At 47.2% G+C, this 19,609-nt stretch overlaps 2 protein-coding genes across 2 annotated transcripts in view; both read right to left on the bottom strand.

Annotated features, from left to right (window-relative positions):
• LOC133137658 (synaptic vesicle glycoprotein 2A-like) overlaps window positions 1-608 on the bottom strand; it is a 47,802-nt gene extending 47,194 nt beyond the window's left edge. Inside the window, 1 exon segment of the mRNA XM_061255997.1 lies at window positions 471-608. The gene's annotated coding sequence lies outside the window, so the exon portion shown is untranslated.
• A 6,756-nt stretch (window positions 609-7,364) lies between these two features.
• Window positions 7,365-13,350, bottom strand: sf3b4 (splicing factor 3b, subunit 4). The gene is made up of 7 exons (XM_061255626.1): window positions 13,214-13,350; window positions 12,215-12,343; window positions 11,764-11,816; window positions 10,529-11,018; window positions 9,367-9,543; window positions 8,281-8,448; window positions 7,365-7,742 (listed from the first exon to the last, which is right to left on the bottom strand). The coding sequence occupies exons 1-7, from the start codon at window positions 13,245-13,247 to the stop codon at window positions 7,582-7,584; spliced, it is 1,212 nt and encodes a 403-aa protein (XP_061111610.1). The 5' UTR covers window positions 13,248-13,350; the 3' UTR covers window positions 7,365-7,581.
• Between the last annotated feature and the right edge of the window lie 6,259 nt (window positions 13,351-19,609).

Here is a 19,609-nt window from a genome sequence, read left to right as displayed (position 1 = left end):
AATCAATTTATTCCACAGTCCTGGGCGCCGTAGAATAAAAATAGGACCTGCGTTATTACGCAAGAATGACTCGTTTGCAGTGGTACCCACATACTATGCGTTCCTTTTCTATACGCCCAATCGGTCTTCATTAAATGAGTTTGAGTTGGTGTAAATGTCAAGCACTTTCCGTGCCTCTTCGTCGACCAAACTTATAGTACATCTAAAAGGGTTTCTGAAATTGTTTGCATCATTTTTTTACTGAAAAAATAAAATAAAAAATGAAAAAGGTAATTTTTAAAATAAAATAGTGGTGCCGCCACAGAAGTACACGTTTTCTGGAAGACACCGGTGTCTTCGGCTGCGTGCAAAATGGCTACACGGTGAAACCTTGTTATTACTGCTTGTACAGTCATTACCAGTCTGATAATTATAATTTCTCAGCACCTCCGTTAGTTTCCTAGACGCGGAAATTACGGCGTCGCCCTTACCTGTGTTTCAAAGGTCGCCTTGGCAGTTTTTTTTTTAATCCGGCGTCGAGGATTTCTCCTGCAGGATGTGCGTGCCGTGGAGGTCCGGTTAATGATGTAGGGGAAGGTGCTTCTGCCTTGACGCGGCTCCGGCTGCACACAAGCCGAGAGTAGAGGAGAGCTGCGCGATGAGAGTGGTACCACACTGCATTGCCTTCCCCTTGGAGCACCCCCCGCCCCCCACCCCCCTCTCTCTCCGGTTCAATCATCGGCAGGAACGCACCACTCCAGCACCAAGGCGAGGGGCCGCCGTCAAAGCGTTGCCTGGTAGCGAGATGTGGAGATATGTCTTTTATTAGCCCCGTAACGTCGAACATGTTTTCGCCGCTCTCACAACGGCGTGTAGGTTTCTTTCCCCTTGGTGTTGGCAAACCACGACTCCCCCCCCCCCCTCCATTTCAACCCCAACTTAGTCGGCTCCATTTAACAGTTGTAAAATGACTGAATAATGTCTTGACTGCGAAGCAAATGCGTCAGAATATTAGATACGTATGCGCCCGCGTGAACATCAACAGAGATCAGCAGAAATGCCCTTTTTGACGCCTATGTGCCAAGATTGCCAACACGAACATTTGACTCACTTAAATCCGAGCTGATCTTGGCAACAGCGATTATACCTGTAGACGGCAGAAATTGTAATCTCATTTCAGTTGATAATTACTGTGTTACTATGCCGTCTAAGATTAGGAATGGGTATTCTATCAGGGCCCCGTTCCTTTTTTACGCCCCTGGCACGTTCTACTTTTTATTTGTGGTGATTTGACACGACAGAATAACCTTGCAATGCAGACGTCTACATGTTATCTAAAAGAGCTCCATGGAATCCCCTCTTTCATGCCGCCATTGTGCCGCTATAAGCAGGCAGGGGAAAGGCGCAGATTGGATCGACGGAATTCTGACGAGAATTCTGTGATCGTCGGAACACCTGCGATTCTATAAATTGTTCCAGAACAGCGCAACAGCATGCAATACACTGGCGCAATAGAATCACTGCACAATACAAGTAATATTCACGATTTATGTTTAAAAAAAAAAAAAACATTTAAATCAATCGTCAACAGTCGTTATCAAATCAACAGTCGTCATTTGGTCGATTTACTTTTATGTATGCTCAGTTCAGCTTGAGATCAAAGCAAAATATTTTTGTATTGATTTTATGATTATTCCTGTATGGCTACTAAAAATGTGCCCTCACAATGCAATCAAATTTGATGAATGAATCAGGAAAATGTTTTACATATGAGAAGATTATCTACTCTTTTCTCTTTTTCCCCATACATATTAATGAGGCATTGGCCAAGGAGCCAGCATAAAATCACATAATCTATTCGTGTTATTGATCTGCCTTCCTGAAAGTGATTGATTGGAGATTCCTTTGCAGTGAAACATTAGAATGGGGATTTAATGGCACAGATACAACTGGGCTGCTCTCAAATATTATATGTTGGAAGTCGTATGAACTTGTGCCACAATGTCCTCACATGTAGCGTATGTGTGTAAAGTGTCTATAGTCAAAAATTTCACCATTTCACGCACGTGAAGAAGCATTCCATTTCTTCAGAGGTCTGGTCTGCAATCTGTAAAATATGTGTGTTTCCTAGCCTTTGATACTGACATATGGTGCTGGATTTTTTAGTGCACGCACACACACACACACACACACACACACACACACACACCTCTCCACACGCTAGCATGTTATCTGCATGTAAGCAGCATGTAGAAACTACACATTTTCACCACCACAGCTGGGGACTGCGTGAGCAATATTTCCATTCAAGTGGAGACATCTCCCTGAGCAGAATCACAAATGCCAGCCACCCCCACATCTCTATCCATCACGCACAGAGACACACACACACACACACACACACGCACACACACGCACACACACCTACCCATGTCGCCATGCCAACCACAGGCTCCTCCCACTGCCGTGATGTCATCAGGCCAGATGATGAAGTAGCCGGTGGGGATGAGAGAGAGAGAGAGAGGGGGGGGAGAGAGTGAGAGAGAGAGGGGGGAACGGAGAGAGAGTGAGAGAGAGAGGAGGGAGAGAGAGGGGGAAACAGAGAGTGGGAGAGAGGGCAGAGAGGGAGAGAGGGAGGATATAGAGAGAGAGGAAAGAGAGAGTGTGTGAGAGGGGGAGAGAGATATGGGAGATAGATCGGAGAAAGGAGGGTGTGGGAGGTGAGGGGTGTTATTCTGACATCAGGCAGGGGGGGGGGGTCAGGATTGGACCGGGCCCGGCTGGGTCCATCGTGCCTGGGGTTCGCACTGCCACGTGATTGGCCGAGCACGGAGAGGGCGCGCCGTGACGCTAATCGAGCGAGGCAGGCTGGCCTCTGCCCCCCCCCCCCCCCCCCCAGCAGAGCCCCCCCCCCCCCAGCAGAGCCCCCCCCCAGCAGAGCCCCCCCCCCACAGGCCCGGGGTTGGCTGTCAGTACGTGGGTGGCGGCCGAGACGTGGGGCCTTGGTGGAGAAGAGCCACCACTCACCCCAGCCCTGCGTCTCGAAGCCCAGAGAGGTTCAAGCTCAAGTTCCGTTCCCCTCCGTGCAACAAGTATAAGGGCTCGTTCCAATCGCTTATTTTAAATGTTTTAAATGTTCCTCCTTGGAGCTAGAAGTAGAAATTCTGAACCTTTCCTCTGAGCAAGAAAATTTCTGTGCATCCTTTTTTTTTCGGAAAGCATGACGTATAAATGATCGACCTGTGGATCCACCCCTCCCCATCCGCCACATCTGCGACTGAACTGGAACTCTTGGAACTGATGTTTGAAGGAGCGATGACATTCCCTTTGCCTAATTTACATTCTCGACTTCCCCATCTCAATTTATTTTTCTTGCCACTTTTACTTAGCTTCTACCGATGAGTGGAGGAGTAGATAAAGAGCAAGAAAAAGAAAAAATCGAAGAAGAATAAGCAATTTAAATGAGCCCTAAGTGTATCGTTCCTACGCCCACTCAGTTCACGCCCACGCATTGACACATACAGGAGAATCACCACGCTTCTCTCAACCCAGCATAATCTCACACCGATTTTCCATGCCCTGGAAATCGGTTATATATACCGAATCCTGGATAAGCGCCACCCAATGACGATATTCTGCAATTGCAAGGAGAAATACAGGATAATAGATATAAAATAGATATATTTACACATAATCCGTGGCAAACAGCAAAAAAAATTGTAGCAACAGAGGTTATGGTTAGGGTTAAGATGTAACATTAACAATATTAATTGAACATAGAGACATAAAAACGTTTTCGTTGGGGAATTAGAACGTACTGTTAACTTCAACCGCTAGGGGCGGATGTTCCGGTTTTCGGAACGGAGAGGCCGATTTCAGTGGTCAGAATATTCGGTCACCGGTCGTCGAATTAGGGTGAGACCAGGCTGCTAAACCAGTGGTAACCGTCCTGTAGGTTTTCACTCCAACCCTGACAAAGCAAACCTCGTTCAACAGCAAGAGATGTTATTGAGCTGCTAATGAGTAGAATCCAGGAACAGAGTTGGTTACCACCGCTTTAAACTGTTCACTATGTTTCCCCTCATTTGGACTTATCTTTATCTTTATTTGGACATGTCTATATTTCTGTTATATCCACTCACTATTACACCTTTCTGGCCAGGGGAGGATGGGTTCCTCCTGAGATTTATTCCCATGGGGGAGTTTTTGCTGTGGTTGCTATTTTGGGGATTCAGGCCAGGTGTTTGCCCTTCTGTTACTCCGTAACGCGTCTCCGTGCCTACAGTAAAAAGCACTGTACAAATAACATCAAATTGAATTTCTCCTCCCTCCCAGTCTGAGTAAAATGTCCAGTGTTAACTCTAACAGACTCTAACTCTGGCCACAGGGAATTCATATAAACCCAGGCAAGAAGACGGTAGTGCAGTGAAATGTCGAAGGCTAACAGCAGTCAAGAAACTAGTAGAAGTGCAGTGTTGGGCTAGCCAGCGGTCATGTCAGCGGTCAAGGGAGGGAGGACCTAGCTTATACACAGGAAAAACACTGCTTGTTGTTGTTAATTGGTGATGTTAATTGTTGTTGCTAATGTTATTATAAGTATTATTATGATCTTGTATGAGGAGCAGCAGAATATTACTTTGATTGTAAACTCAGATAAGGTGTGCCGGCACCAAGCCAGCATATAAATCAGTTTACAGGGGCAGAAGGTGCGTCTGAAGCACTGCTAAAACAGGGCCACACAAACGATCCTGTCACCGCCCTGTCCTGTAGTATACCCGCTGCATACATAAACAGGGCCACAGGTGCACGAGCGTGTCTGAGCCGCCAGTCAGACTGGTCACGGTTTCTAGATTTCTCCCAGAATTTACCTCTGTTCGCTTGCAACAGCATCGTGGAAATTAGATACATATGCAACATATTCTCAACATATAGACTTCTTTCCGTGTATTTCACAACAACATATTATGTTTCAAGACAGGTAACAAATCCTAGATGGCAATGTACTACTGGTAATAGACATTTTGAACATCGAACAGAAAAAACAACATTCCAAAACAACATTCATATGTTTAAGACCATTATTTAGCCTTTACAATATTCAGAGGTTAAGGAGGACACATATAGAAAGATTAAAGTCTGAAAGGCTGTTATTTTATTCGTTTACGAAGAATAACATGCGAAGCACAATATGCCTACTACACAGCAACAGAGCAACGCGCAACACCTGATGGCAACGCACTTCAAGAAAAACGCTTCCAAAATCATCAATTTCAATAAATCAGACTGTTATTAACAGACGGGCCTGCATGAATAACAATCGGGCAGTTTGAGAGCAGACGCCGTCCCCGCACACAGTTTGTGGAGGGGGGGCGTACATTTCGCGAAGCCAAATTTTCGGCGTCTTTGCGCTGCAGCCAGCCGGCGGCGGCAGAAACAGGTACACTCAGAGGAGCCAGATGGAGAGAGATCTCCGCCGAGGAAACAAACAGATGGGTCAAAGCTGTCCGAGCACATGCGGAGAACAGACAGAGGGAACCGCCTTCTGAATTGGGCTATTTCAGCGATAACAGCGGCGCAGCACAACACGAAAGCTCCTACAATATGGCCGTTTACAAAAAAAGTAATTTCTGTCCCAGTACGACATAAAAGTCGGTCTTAACAAGTATTTTATTATTTCAAGGCGACCTAGGGCTGGTTTCAAAGACATAGATGAAGTTTAGCCCTGGACTGAATTGGGTTTTGTATGGATACTCTCCATTCAAAATAGAAAATTTATATAGGACTAGGCTTAATCGGGGTCTGCGAAACTGGCCCGTAAAATAAAGAAATTATTTTAAGTTTTGCTTGTGAAGAGAAATGGTCTTACCCTACTGGCAAATCCTTAAATGAGTCAAACAATGGCAATACCTTTTTTGCCTTAAAAACAGTTAGAGAAATAAGATTTCAAGTCTAGAAGACAAAAAACACTTGAGGCTTATTTTTCTGTTTTTGCAGTGTACATCAAAACAGGCGTCGCACTTCCTCCATTTTTTAATCTGGCTTTGAGTCCAACCCGCTGGAAGGATAAGACTTTTTTTTTTTTGCTTTACTTTGATGTCTTCCAGGAGGTGCGGATTCCCGTCACTTCCACGTCTCCTGCTGAATTGCATCTCATTTCAGAAGAGTCGCCGACTGACCGACGACATGGCATACACGACTCCCACAAATTACTCCAAAACTCACCGGTCATTTTCAAACCCACAGCTTTATTGGTGGCTACATTCTGTGTTCTCACAATTACATAACATGAATAGATTTAAACACCTTTAGATGTACTAGATAGCTACGGAACTGCATGTGTAGGACACCGCATCATAGTAGCACCCCCTTCCACCACATCCTCGATGTCTCGCCTCTTCAGTAAGCTCTTTCCTTCATCAGGAAGCAAAATGACTCCAGCCAGACTCGAAGTAGAGCACTCACCTGGAAGAATCTCTTAACGTACCCAATTCCGCATTCACTCTTACGCAAACTACACAAACCCAGGATCTCCGCGACGGAGTTTCTCAGACCAGGTCAGATTCGCTCAATCATGTCTAATTCTGACGTGTACGAGTACCAGCTACACTACAGGTGTATCCTAAAGATTTAACTGATCCAGTACAGGAGAGAACCAGTGTAGTTTATAGAGCGGTCAGAAAACTAAAGCTAAGGTAATTGGTTGGAACAAAAACCGGCACGTAGTTATGCGCCCATTCTAGAGGCTCGCGGCGCAATTTGCTTGCCCTTCCAGCAAATAAGCTTTGACTCAAGCCATTAACCGAGCACAGAGCCGGTACCTCACTTACCCTGATACTAATGCTTTCCTACGGGAGACGTGACCGAGGTATTGATACACGGCCAGACCACGAAGTGAACATAAATAAAATAAATAAATAAAAAAACCTTCCCTGAAAGAAATCTCGATTCATTGCAAGTTTTAATTATTTTAGGCCCTACTAAGCAGGAAATCGCTCTTTAAAAAAATGTGTTCCTGTTTGTTTAATGTGTTCGAATAGACAAACGGGATAGTTATGTCCTTTACTTCGTTTGGAAGAGAAATATACTTTAAACTCTGGAGATCGGCGCCTCTTATGAGGAGTCCAATAAAAGCAGAGCCCGGGATACAGAGCAGGCAACACTGCCGCAAACAGGGAGTTTTTTTAGAGACAGAGCCACCAATCCCACAGTGGATTTCTAAAAAAGAAAAAACATTTAGCAAAATAAGTAAGCAAAACTGAAGGAGAGACATTCTTAATTTCCCCTTCTATAACTTTTGAGTTAGTGTGACTTTTTTTTGTCTCTGGTGGAAAATTTCACTTTAAGTTCTGGCACAGAGCCGTTCCAGTGAAGGACACGAGCACGGCTACCTTGTATTAAAACCTTTATTTCAAATCAGAACTCTGTACAACGACGGAAAAAAACAAAAAACAAAAAACAAAAAAAAAAAACAAGATGTCGATACAAAGCTGCTTCTCTCCTTCAGGATGCAACGTAAAACTGGGCGTAAAAATGAAAACTGGTACAAATGAAGGACAGAAGGGGTGTGAGACCTATGGGGGTTTTGGGTGCTGGGGAGGGGGTTTAAGGGGGCATTGGTCCTCTCATGGGGCCCCGGGGCCCGACCGGGGGCCGGGGGGGCATGGGCGGCCCTCTCTGGAACCCGAAGGGGGGTGGGCGGGGCGGTCCGCCTCCGTAACCGGGCGGGGGCATGGGGGGCGGGCCCCTCATCCCGGGGGGCATGCCTGTGGGCGGAGACAAGGTCATGTGACTCACAGGGGGAGGGTCATGTGACTCACAGGGGCGGTCAGCAGTACGTTCTGACCATCTCTGTATTTACTGTACACAATTAAAACAGGGACAAAAAAGGCAGCGCAAAACAGGAACAGCAGCTGTATAATTACATATTCTAAAATTTCAGGCAAATTCCATAGCAGTCATAACAATAAGCAGTTGACACGTTTTTGACAAAAGCGCAAGGCAGAATGGTTGAAAGCTCGGCTGGCTTCATTTGTAACACCGCTGTGTAGACGCTCTACTCTAAAACCCCATCATATGTGTACTGCTAACATTAAGAACAGCAGGGCACATTTTTGCATTTAAGCGTGTAATAGCCTCCGGCCCAGCAGAGGGCAGCAGAGCGCACTAGCCTCCGTCAGCAGCAGAGGGCAGCAGAGCGCACTAGCCTCCGGCCCAGCAGAGGGCAGCAGAGCGCACTAGCCTCCGGCCCAGCAGAGGGCAGCAGAGCGCACTAGCCTCCGTCAGCAGCAGGGCAGCACTCACCCATGGGCGGGCCGAAGGGTCCTCGGGGCGGCATGCCCATGTGGGGGGGGCCGTGGGGGGGCATGCCCGGGGGAGGGGGGGCCCGGTGCTGGTTGGAGCCGGGAGGAGCGGGTGGGGGGGGCACCATCCCTGGGGGGCCGGGCGGGGGCATGGGCATCTGAGGCATCCCTGAGAGAGAGAGAGAGAGGGGGAGAGAGAGGGAGGGAGAGGGAGAGAGAGAGAGAGAGGGGGGGAGAGAGAGAGGGAGGGAGAGGGAGAGGGGGGAGAAAAAGGGGGGGAGAGCAGGGAGAGAGAGAGGGGAGAGAGGGAGGGAGAGAGAGAGGGGGGAGAGAGAAAGGGAGAGGTAGAGGGAGGGAGAGAGAGGAAGAGGGGGGAAGGAAGGGAGGGAAGGAGAGAGAGGGAGGGGGGGGAAAGGCAGGGAAAGAGGGAGAGAGAATGAGAGTGAATGAGAGATGAGCAGGTGGGCACTTTTCCACTGGCATAAACATTTTTCACATTTCTTTTCCCTTCAGTCCATTGGCCCTGAAAATCACTGAGGTCTTTCCTTTCAAGCAAGGAAGACCAGCCATGCTAAGTGGCCCTGCATTTCAGAGCTTGGCCCTAACCTTGCATTTCAGAGCCTAACCCTAACCTTGCATTTCAGAGCCTAACCCTAGCCCTGCATTTCAGAGCCTAACCCTGCATTTCAGAACATAATCCTAACCTTGCAGTTCAGAGCCTAACCCTAACCTTGGATTTCAGAGCCTAACCCTGCATTTCAGAGCCTCACCCTGCATTTCAGAGCCTAACCCTAACCTTGCATTTCAGAGCCTAACCCTAACCTTGCATTTCAGAGCCTAACCCTAACCTTGCATTTCAGAGCCTAACCCTGCATTTCAGAGCCTAACCCTGCATTTCAGAGCCTAACCCTAACCCTGCATCTCAGAGACAAACACAGGCCTTTGTCTGCCGACTCTCTGATTTACAGGCAGATCCTGTTTCAAGTCTCCCTCAAAACATGGAACGGCAGGAAATGGCCGACCGTGAAACATTATTAATACCATCGTCCTGATCGCCATGGTGACGGCGACGGAGGCGGAGGCGTACCTGGGGGGTGCATGCCGCCGGGGGGGAACGGCGGCGGTCCGGGCGGGGGTCCCCCTCCCCCTCCCTGGGAGCCGGGTGTCCCGGGGGCCGGGGGCATCCCTGGCATCCCGGGGGGCATCCCGGGGGGCATGGCGCCCGGGGGCGGAACTGGGGGGAACGCACCGGGCGGGGGCAGGCCTGCGGACAACAAACCCAAAAACGACAGGGGGGGGGGTCAAACTGGGGGAGGGGCAAGGCTGCTTGTCCAGGATATACAGGCACAACCCCAGATGACATCACAAAATCTCCTCTATTCTTAGCTGGAGGGGCAGGACAGAGACACTGGCACACAGTTATTATACATTATTCAACGAGCCACCAAACACACACCCACCTGTGATGACAACCAAGACCTGCACTTAAGTGCATTTTCTGTGCAACCCATCAGAACAAGTGAGAAAATTAAGCGGGAAATGCACTTAAGTCCAGGTCTTAATTCAGTGAGTTAATGATTTAAGACTACCATTAAAACTACCCAATAGGTTACACAACGCACAAGAAAAGTCTGAAAGACCGCAGCAGGACAAGAGGAGTAAGATTAACAGGTACAGTAGGGGTTCTGCACGTATTCGCTCAGTAACTAAGCGTAATCTTCTCAGCAGAGGCTAAGGCAGGATGGAGTCAGGGAGACTGAACCTGTAGCTGTAGCTTTATGAATGCAAGCCCGGAAAATGGAGTCCCTACTGAGTGCTCAGATGGGAACGTAAAGATGATTCCAGCACAGAAGACCGGGATACACACGTGTGAAACAGATCTGGATCAAATACGCAATTGTTTTGGATTCAAATACTTTCCTGTGCTCGATTGATCACCGTTATAATGATCATACATAATGTTTTGCATTCAAATACTTTAGTGCTCTTCACTGAGCATGTCTGGTGTATTGGAACCTATGAAATAATCTCAAAGTTCAAACCCGGACTTCTGGTCCTCCATCTTGGCTCAAACGCACCAGGCAAGATCAGCCGAGCACAGAAAAACAATCGAATCCGAAACAAATTACGCATTTGACCCAGTGGTGGTGCGGAGGGACAGACACCAGGACACTCGACACACAGGACCCAAAAGAGTTGAAAGTTCAGCCGGGGGTCGGAGGGGGGGGGGGGGGGGGGGGGGGTCTCACCGGGCATGGGCATCCCCGCCCCCATGGAGGTGAGGACGGGCGTGGGGGCGGAGGGCGGGGGCGGCGCGTCTGCGAACAGCTGGTGGGGCCGGTCGGCCTGGGACAGGGGGTTCTGCGCGGCCAGCAGCCGCTCGGCGGCAGAGCCGTGCCGCTCGCCCTTGGAGTCCTTCTTGAAGGCGTAGGAGACGGTGATGGGCCGGTTGCACAGGTACTGGCCGTTCATGGCCTCGATGGCGGCGTCCGACGCGTCGAAGCTGGCGAAGTTGATGAAGGCGTAGCCCTTGGAGTTGCCCGTGTCGGGGTCGCGCATGATCTTGGGCGTCTGGAGGATCACGCCGAAGGCGCTGAAGGTGTCGTACAGCAGCTTCTCGTCGATCTCGGGGTCCAGGTTGCCGATGAAGATGTTGGCGCCCACGTCCAGGTTCTTGTTGTGCGCCGACGCCTTGTTGACGCGGATGGGCTTCCCGTACAACTTGATCATGTTCATGATCTTTAGGACACAATTACACCGGGTGAGTCATGTTCATGATCTTTAGGACACAATTACACTGGGTCAGTCATGTTCAAGATCTTTAGGACACAATTACACTGGGTCAGTCATGTTCAAGATCTTTAGGACACTGGAAGGCCTACTCAGACTAGCCCTCAGTGGTATATTTGTACACAAATTCAATTCAATTTTATTTGTCTTGCACTATTAACAGGAGAGCGTACAAAGACACTTTACAGAGTAACAGAAGGGAGGTCTCAAACCCCAGATAGCAAGCTCCTGTTCCTGGAGATCTACCATCCTGCAGGTTTTCACTCCAACCCTAGCAAAGTACACCGCATTCAACAGCTAGAGCAGGGCTGCCCAACCCTGTTCCTGGAGATCTACCATCCTGCAGGTTTTCAGTCCAACCCTAACAAAGTACACCGCATTCAACAGCTAGAGCAGGGCTGCCCAACCCTGTTCCTGGAGATCTACCATCCTGTAGGTTTTCACTCCAGCCCTAACAAAGTACACCGCATTCAACAGCTGGAGATCTAGAGAGCTGCTAATTAGCAGAATCATGTGTGCTGAATTAGGGCTAAAATAAAAAACCTACAGGATGGTAGATCTCCAGGAACAGGGTTGGGAACAACTGGTGGAGACAGTATCCAGCACAGCAATCAAGGCTGGACTTCAACACTAAGGGAGACTGGACTACGCTGAAAAGTTGAAAAAGCCTTTCTGATATCATTGTGGATCTTACCTTTATGGCATAGTCAGCATCCTCCTCACTCAGGAACTCCACAAAGCCATAGCCTGGAAAAGAGAGAATAGAAATAATAATCAATATACATGCAAAACGGAGTACCATATTGTGCCCAAACACACCTACTTACAATTCTAAACTCCGATGCTGCTTAAACATCCGGAAATTTTTATTTGGTTTTCTAACTTGTAGCTTTCTTAGTGTTTCACCCCTCCCAATTGTGTAGTCAGGTGACATGTCAGGTGACACATGCACCACCAAAGAAATCAAATCCAGTTATAGAAATGCACTTACTGAAACATTAACCTTTCCCCGATACATGTGTCTATGGCCGAATCAGTCAGACGAACAAAGAAGAAGCTCATGACCGATGACTATTTGACGAACACCCACCGCCACCATTTGGACCCCCAGGACGTGGGGAGAAGGGGCTGCAGAACACACTCACCCTGATGCTGGCCCGTGACCCGGTCCTTGGGCATGTGAGTGTTCACCACCGGCCCAGCCTGCAGAAACAGCTCCCACAGAAGGGGCTCCGACACCTTCTCATCCAGACCGCCCACATACACCGTGGCATCTGCGGGAGAGAGCCAGTCAGTCAGCCAGACTTACTGCAACGAGGTGCCAGATACTTCTCCATAAGCAACATGGTGATTACTTGTACTAGTGGTCAAAGACGGAACATATTATTTGACCACTAGTACAAATTCTTCAAGGTCTATAATATCCCAGTAGAAGATTCCAAGTTAAGCCAGCTTGGCAAAGTTGGTAGGTAAAGATGGTACATTAGCAGCGTTTCGATACATGCCGGTTTAAGCTAGCTAGTCTCCCAGATTGTCCATCAGTTTACTCTACCAGCATAACCAGCTCTGACCAGCCGCAGACTATGACCATCTTAGGATCTCAGCTGGTCTTAGGCGGAATTTCCAGCATAGCAGCAGGTTTAGTAAACGTACAATGCAAGAATCCAAGATAAAAACATATTGCTATCACAGCTAGTGAATTGCTTCTGATGAACTTTCAGGCAATATAACGTTACGCAAACACATCTAGAAGACACGTTGACTGTATGGTTAGATAAATAGTTCGCAGTTATGAAATTAGATTAGGTAGTTAGTGTTTGCTCAATTGAAATTTTAGCGAAGATACTTCAAATAGGTTGCATCTAGAACTGCTCGTAATCTAAAATAAACATCCAACTAGCTACGGTTATTCATCATCTTAATAGCAGCAGTTTCCAGCATCAGATTTTTTAAATTTGAGATGCTCGCACATTCCTTTATTCTTCAGCTAGTTAGCTAAGTAGCTAATATTAGCCGCCACATTAGCCGGTAGTGAGCTGATCCATGCATAACACATACAAAACGAGACCGTTTCATTCACTCCTTCAATGAATTCTAGTTACAGTACATTGATTGTTCTTTTCCCATTTAAACGTATGCTTTACCTTGATTTCTTTCCGAAATTGGTCCTGCCGCCATGATAGCCGCGGCGTGCTAACGTAGTTTGGGCGGAAGTAACGTCTTCTTCGGTGGAGTTTAGCGGCCGCTTGATCGTGGTTCGCGTGCATTCGCCCCCTACCGTTCCGGCAAGTGAAGCCCACCAAATCGTATGGATGCCACGCTATTCATTCCGTATCCCTTTTTGCAACAAAAAAGGAAATCTATTGATAAGATTAAGGTGCTACTTAGAGAGAGAGAGAGAGAGAGAGAGAGAGAGAGAGGGGGGGGGGGGGGGGGGGGGAAGGAAGGAAGGGAGAGAGAGAGACACTTCAGCCATAACCAGCTCTCTGCACAGTGCGGTCTTCTATTCTAAAATAGGTCATTCCCTCTGCAGTATTTCCACCTGTTCAAGTCTTGATATCTAAGTGTGAAAGTTATCACAAAGTCACTGCAGTACCGCATTTTTTAAAATATATTTTCATAAGTTTGAAGAAAAAAAAATATGACTTTGCCATATTGCTTCAGCTGAGTGGTGTTTGATAACACTGTGGATCATAGCTCCTAAGATGCGGTTGAGCCTGAGAATGTTGCACTCAGGATTCTGAGCTCTGCCAGATTCAGGATTCTACAGGCAATGGTCATGTCCCCCTAAGTCATTCTGTACCACCCCCTCCCCCCAAATATTTCAGTGAACATTTCAAACTCCTACACATCGTCACATTTGCCCTTAAAAGGAAGAATTTGAGGACTCAAATGGGATTATTCAAATTGCTTTCTGTTTCTATTCTAGATTTGTCTGCCAGTAATGCATTTTTTGCACAAGAAGGAAAGACACATCAATGTATTTTACACTGAAGGAATGAGGATACATTTGTATGCTAATTTTGTCTACACATCTCACAAAGCACAATGAAACAGAAAGCAAAATGAACTTCTGAAAGTCAGAAAACTTCTGAAAATGTACCCGCAAAATCTCTGTAGTGAATATGTGTATGTGCGTTGATGTGTTAATGTGCACAAAAGCCTTTAACCACTTCAGAGTAGCCAAGAAGCAAGCGTGCCCTCTAGTGTACCGCGAAGGAACTACATGGCGAAACAAAACCAGCTCAGTGTTTTCATTGCTTTTATCAGAACTCTAGCAAAGCAATAATAACATTTACATGACATTTACATTACATTTACATACATAATGGGATCCGAGCCCGGGAACCTGTCCCTTTTGCTCCAAGTGCCCAATGTGCCCCCTTGATTTTATAAAAACGAATAATAATGCATTATTACTGCTGCTGTCATTAATTTGGATTCGTTCATTTTCTGTACCATAATCAGGTGTCGTAGAACAGTTTTTCTAGGCGTTGCCTTTTCTAACTTTGAGCGCACCATCTGCCCCTCAAAAGATCACTGCACTGACCTAAAAGCAGATGCAAAAATTATTCAAATAAGTTTGCATAATAACGAAATGGTGCAGTTCTTTGCAGTCGCCTACTGAGGTTAGTAATGTCCTGCGACCGCCTGTTCCATTTTAGAATAGTAGGCCTATGTTTTCATCAGCCATTTTTTCAACTAACATTTGTTTTGATTTGCCTTTATAAAATATAATTTATACGCCAATTTTGGCAAATGTTTATATTTCCATATGTTTTCCCCAATCTATTAGAATAAGTCTACTGACACCAGAATCGTTGTTGATAAGTTCAACATTATAGCATGCAGTATGTACGAGGTAACGGTGAGCTAAAATAGTAATGAGTAATTAGTAAATTGTATATATGCTAATGCCTACATTATCTTCTGAGTAGCCCATCAATTCGCAGAGGTTGAAAAGTAATTAGGGTAAATAGGCCTACAACCAGCGATTGAGTTGCCTTGTAATTTCTGGAAATGTATGAATGTATGAAAGTAGGTAAAACCGCAGAAGTCATAAAATATGTGCGTCAAAACTTTTCTCTGATTGATGATCGCAGAACAGATATGAATCCAGCTCAGATCTGGCTGTACCGGTTTTGGAAACGAGTTTTTGGCCTCGAAGTACTTCGGATTTACAAGGAGTTTGTTTGCTTCGAGCGGACGCCCATGTTAATCTGATTTTTTGTTCTCTCTCAACCTTGACTTTGTCAGGTTGAGTCAAAACCGTGCTGTTTATAGCCTACTATGAGATTGGACGTACGAATGGGACAATTCGTTGTCATTTGTATCTTTAAAACGTATCGTTTGATCACAAACCATAGCCTATTATCTCGTTCAATGCACTTTGGCACGGTAAAACTATGGTGGAAATTATTTTTTCGCGTATGAGGACGTGACAAAGGGGGACCATGACAGGCGTCGCCGAGTCGGAATGGAATTGCTACGGAGGATCTTCTCGCGTCTTGGCCTTGATTGTCTGAAGCGCGCGCCGTCTTCCACCACGCCGAGGTGCGTTAATAACGCGTTCGTTGGACTTAATGTCCGGAAAAGTCGGCATGCGCTACGCATTCTTCTGCGAGGGTAGCAGGTGATGAGGGTAGTATTTATTTTCAGTACTTTCATTAGCCTACAATACTTTCAGGTGCCGACTAACCTTTTCTGCACATAACTTTAATTGTTAATGAAATTGATCAAATTTAGTAAGCAGTATCATGCCGTTTTTTGACATGTTATTGGACTCATCTCTACCGACGACTCAAATATGTCTGTGATTTAATGAGAAGAGTCGCACCTGTTATTTTAGCCTTGCTGTGTGTAGAGTAGGCTACACCTACACTCCAAAAGAGCATAAGCCGCGGAGCCTAAAGGCAAACGCAAATTCAGATGAGCGCATCAAGTATGCAGCTAAGTAGTAAACATGTTCAGTGTTAGTTAAACTTAAATAGTCTTTTATGGCAGTCAAGTTGTTAGCATCAATGTGACGGCTGCAGTGTAGCAGCCTATAATGGGCAGGGCCCTGGGCTTGGCATGGTAAGGTTGCGAGTATAATTACAACGGGACACTGCCATTGTAACTGGTATTGCCTCACTCTCACATCTCATATCTACGCATTGCATCCGTTAAATGCCTAACTGTAACTAAGTATATGTTAACTCCAATTGTTCGAGTTGATTTAACTCTTTTTGATTTAGCACTTTTAACTCGGAGAACTATATGCGCACTATGTATGGTACACTGTATATGATAGTTTTAAGGTCCAAAAACTTCTGCTGTTGTTAAACCAGCATCGCTGCTTTCAGATTGCTTGTGTGACTCTTTGGGCACAACAGGAACTTGCGCAAAAGGGCAGATTAAGATCTACTAGACTGGCCGTAGGAACAGCAGCAACAAATACCAGCCAGGCCAGTGTGTACAGTACTGTATATTATCGCGCCATTTATTATGAAAAGAAAAAAAACTTCTCTTGTGAATATTTATGAACCTCTGGCTCAATCTTGCTGTAGTAAATATGCTGTCATAAAGACATCAGCAGGTGAACAGCTATAGAGGTGTATTCCTTCTGTGCTACTCAGGGATGGTACAGCTGGGTTAGCCCTTAGCTCTGGCTGAATCAGGGATGCTACAGCTCGGTTAGCCCTTAGCTCTGGCTGAATCAGGGATGCGACAGCTACAGATTTACAATTTATAAATCTGTACACAAACGTTTTCAAACTTTACATTTAAAAATCGTGTTATTTTACGGGATGTCCACTAAACGAGTTATCGTTGTTATTCTGCATGACCTTGACAGTGTTTTGAAAAAAAAAAAAAAAATGCAGTAAGTCTTTTCAAACACATTACCATAGCAACGACCTTGACCTTTGTCCCCCCCCCCCCCCCAGCCCCTCTGCGAAACAGGCGGAGCCGGAGCCCGAACCGCTGCACTGCCAGGGCTGCATCGCGGTCGACGTGCGTCTGAAACACCTAAACTGCGGTCACCTGTTCTGCCACCCCTGCGCCAACCGCATCGTCAACCGGGCCTTCCAGGACATCGAGGGGCTGTCCGAGTTCCCCTGCCCCATGTGCCAGTCCATCCGCAGGCTGGGCGCCCCCCCGGCGCCCCCACTGAAGCTGCGTCCCACCCGCTCCCAGCCCCTGCCCCTGCAGAGGGACGCCATCAGAGAGGAGGAGAAGGGGGAGGTGCAGGAGGAGGAGATGAAGGAGGAGGAGAGGGAGGGTGAGGAAGAGGTGAAAGAGGAGGAGGAGGAGGAAGAGGTGAAAGGGGAGGAGGAGGAAGAGGTAAAAGAGGAGGAGGGGGAGGAGGAGGAGAGGGAGGGTGAGGAAGAGATGAAAGAGGAGGGGGAGGAAGAGGAGAGGGAGGGTGAGGAAGAGGTGCAGGAGGAGGAGGAGGAAGAGGTGGAGGAAGAGGAGGAAGAGGAGAGGGAGGGTGAGGAAGAGGTAAAAGAGGAGGGGGAGGAAGAGGAGAGGGAGGAAGAGGTGCAGGAGGAGGAGGAGGAAGAGGGGGAGGAGGAGAGGGAGGGTGAGGAAGAGGTAAAAGAGGAGGAGGAAGAGGGGGAGGAGAGGGAGGGTGAGGAAGAGGAGGAGAGGGAGGGTGAGGAAGAGGTAAAAGAGGAGGAGGGGGAGGTGCAGGAGGAGGAGGAGGAAGAGGGGGAAGAGGAGGTGGAGGAAGAGGAGGGTGCCCCGGGGGACTGACAGGGATGACTGAGGGGTGTCCTTAACTCCTGGGGGAGACTTTGCCTTCTCTCCATAGAGCAGGGGTCTCCAATCCTGGTCCTGGAGAGCTACAAGGTCTGCACTTAATTCATCAGCTAGAGCAGTCGATGACACAGTTAACTCACCTCACCTGGTTACCTGGGTCTCAACAGGGTGCTGATATTAAGGTGAAAACAAAAACCAGCAGGCCAGCAGGGTTTGAGACCACTGTCATAGAGGAACTTTTTTTAGTTCTTTATGGAGCCCTCTGTCATAGTGTGGAAGAACTCTAAGTAGATAGGGTTCTTCTGTGGAACCACAGGGTCGCTATGGGAACGGTGGAGATATGACGGCCACATTTTAGGGCGGGGCCTCTCCGTGAAAGGCACAGTGGTCGTGCCTCGCATTGGAAAGTTCCGGACTGTACCTGAGACCAGGGGGCTGGTGACCCAGCTGGTACCCCGCCTCACAGGAGCCTGAGAGGGGATGAGAGTGTGTGTGTCACCTGTGTGCTGTGGGGGTGGGGGTGTAGCAGCACAGTCACTCAATCAACACTGTGTTCTCTCCCAGACCGGGGTCAAATACGTCATTGTTTTGGATTCAAGTACTTTTCTGTGCTCTAACTGATCTTGCCAGGTCGATTGGAGCCAACCAAGAGGACCAGAAGACAGGATGTGCACTTTGTGAGAGTATCTCATAGGTTCCAATACAACAGACAAGCTCAGTAAAGCGTAGAAACGCATTTGAATAGAAAACAATGACGTATTTGACCCAGGTCTGTCATCAGCCTGTGGTCTCTCATTGCACCTCTCCATCCCACCTCTGTAATCTCCATAGGATGTCCACTGCAGGTAAACGGGTATGATAGGTATGATACCAATGGTCCAATTACAGCCTGTTACCTCTGGGTCCAGAGGTTTTACGGAAATCTCTGCCTTACAAAGTGCTACACTTGAACTGTCAACGTTTACTGTATTTACTGTGTTTACTGTACTTACTGAGCCTGTGAACGTCCAGTCCCTGGGCTGGTTGGTTGTGATCGCTCAGGGGTTTTCCACAAGGCCAAAGTTAATTGTGTTAATTTGTGTTAATGAGTTTTGTATGGAGAGGCCTTCCCCTCACCCGCGTGGTTTATAGGCACACCTACAACGGCCTCCACTGGCTTTTCATGATCTCACACAAGGAAATGAACTCAAAAACGGCCCGTCATGTTGATATTTGTCTACAACTAAAAGTGAGTGAACTTCACATAAACGTATTGATATTGCATTTGCATGAACCGAAGTTAAGCACAGGTGTTGATCGAATACAGCCCTTAAAGTTGACGCAGTGCGATGGATACAAGCACTGCAGGTCTCTCGTCAAAGAAATAGACGGCCCTAAATTGTTATGCCAGTTTAATGCCCTTTTAAAAATATTCTGCCGCGCTTGTTCGGAGTTTTGCATCATCCATAGTCCTCTTTGAGGTGTACATGCAGACGATGTTGTGTCTCATGCAATGTGCAAGTGTTTTGCATTTTAAATGAAATGCAATATTATACATATATATTTATTTGAATAAAATGTATTTTGTTTTTTTAAAAAGGTGGTTTGATGTAGGCGGCACGGATGGTGCAGTGGGTAGCACTGCCGCCTCACAGCAAGGAGGTCCTGGGTTCGAATCCCCGTCGGCCGGGGCCTCTCTGTGCGGAGTTTGCATGTCCTCCCCGTGTCTGCGTGGGTTTCCTCCGGGTACTCCGGTTTCCTCCCACAGTCCAAAGACATGCATGTTAGGCTGATTGGAGAGTCTAAATTGCCCGTAG

This window comes from Conger conger, chromosome 9 (assembly GCF_963514075.1).
Source record: "Conger conger chromosome 9, fConCon1.1, whole genome shotgun sequence".
NCBI lineage: Eukaryota > Metazoa > Chordata > Actinopteri > Anguilliformes > Congridae > Conger > Conger conger.
Note: the sequence above shows the minus strand (reverse complement) of the source record. Positions and strands in the feature narration are given on the sequence as shown.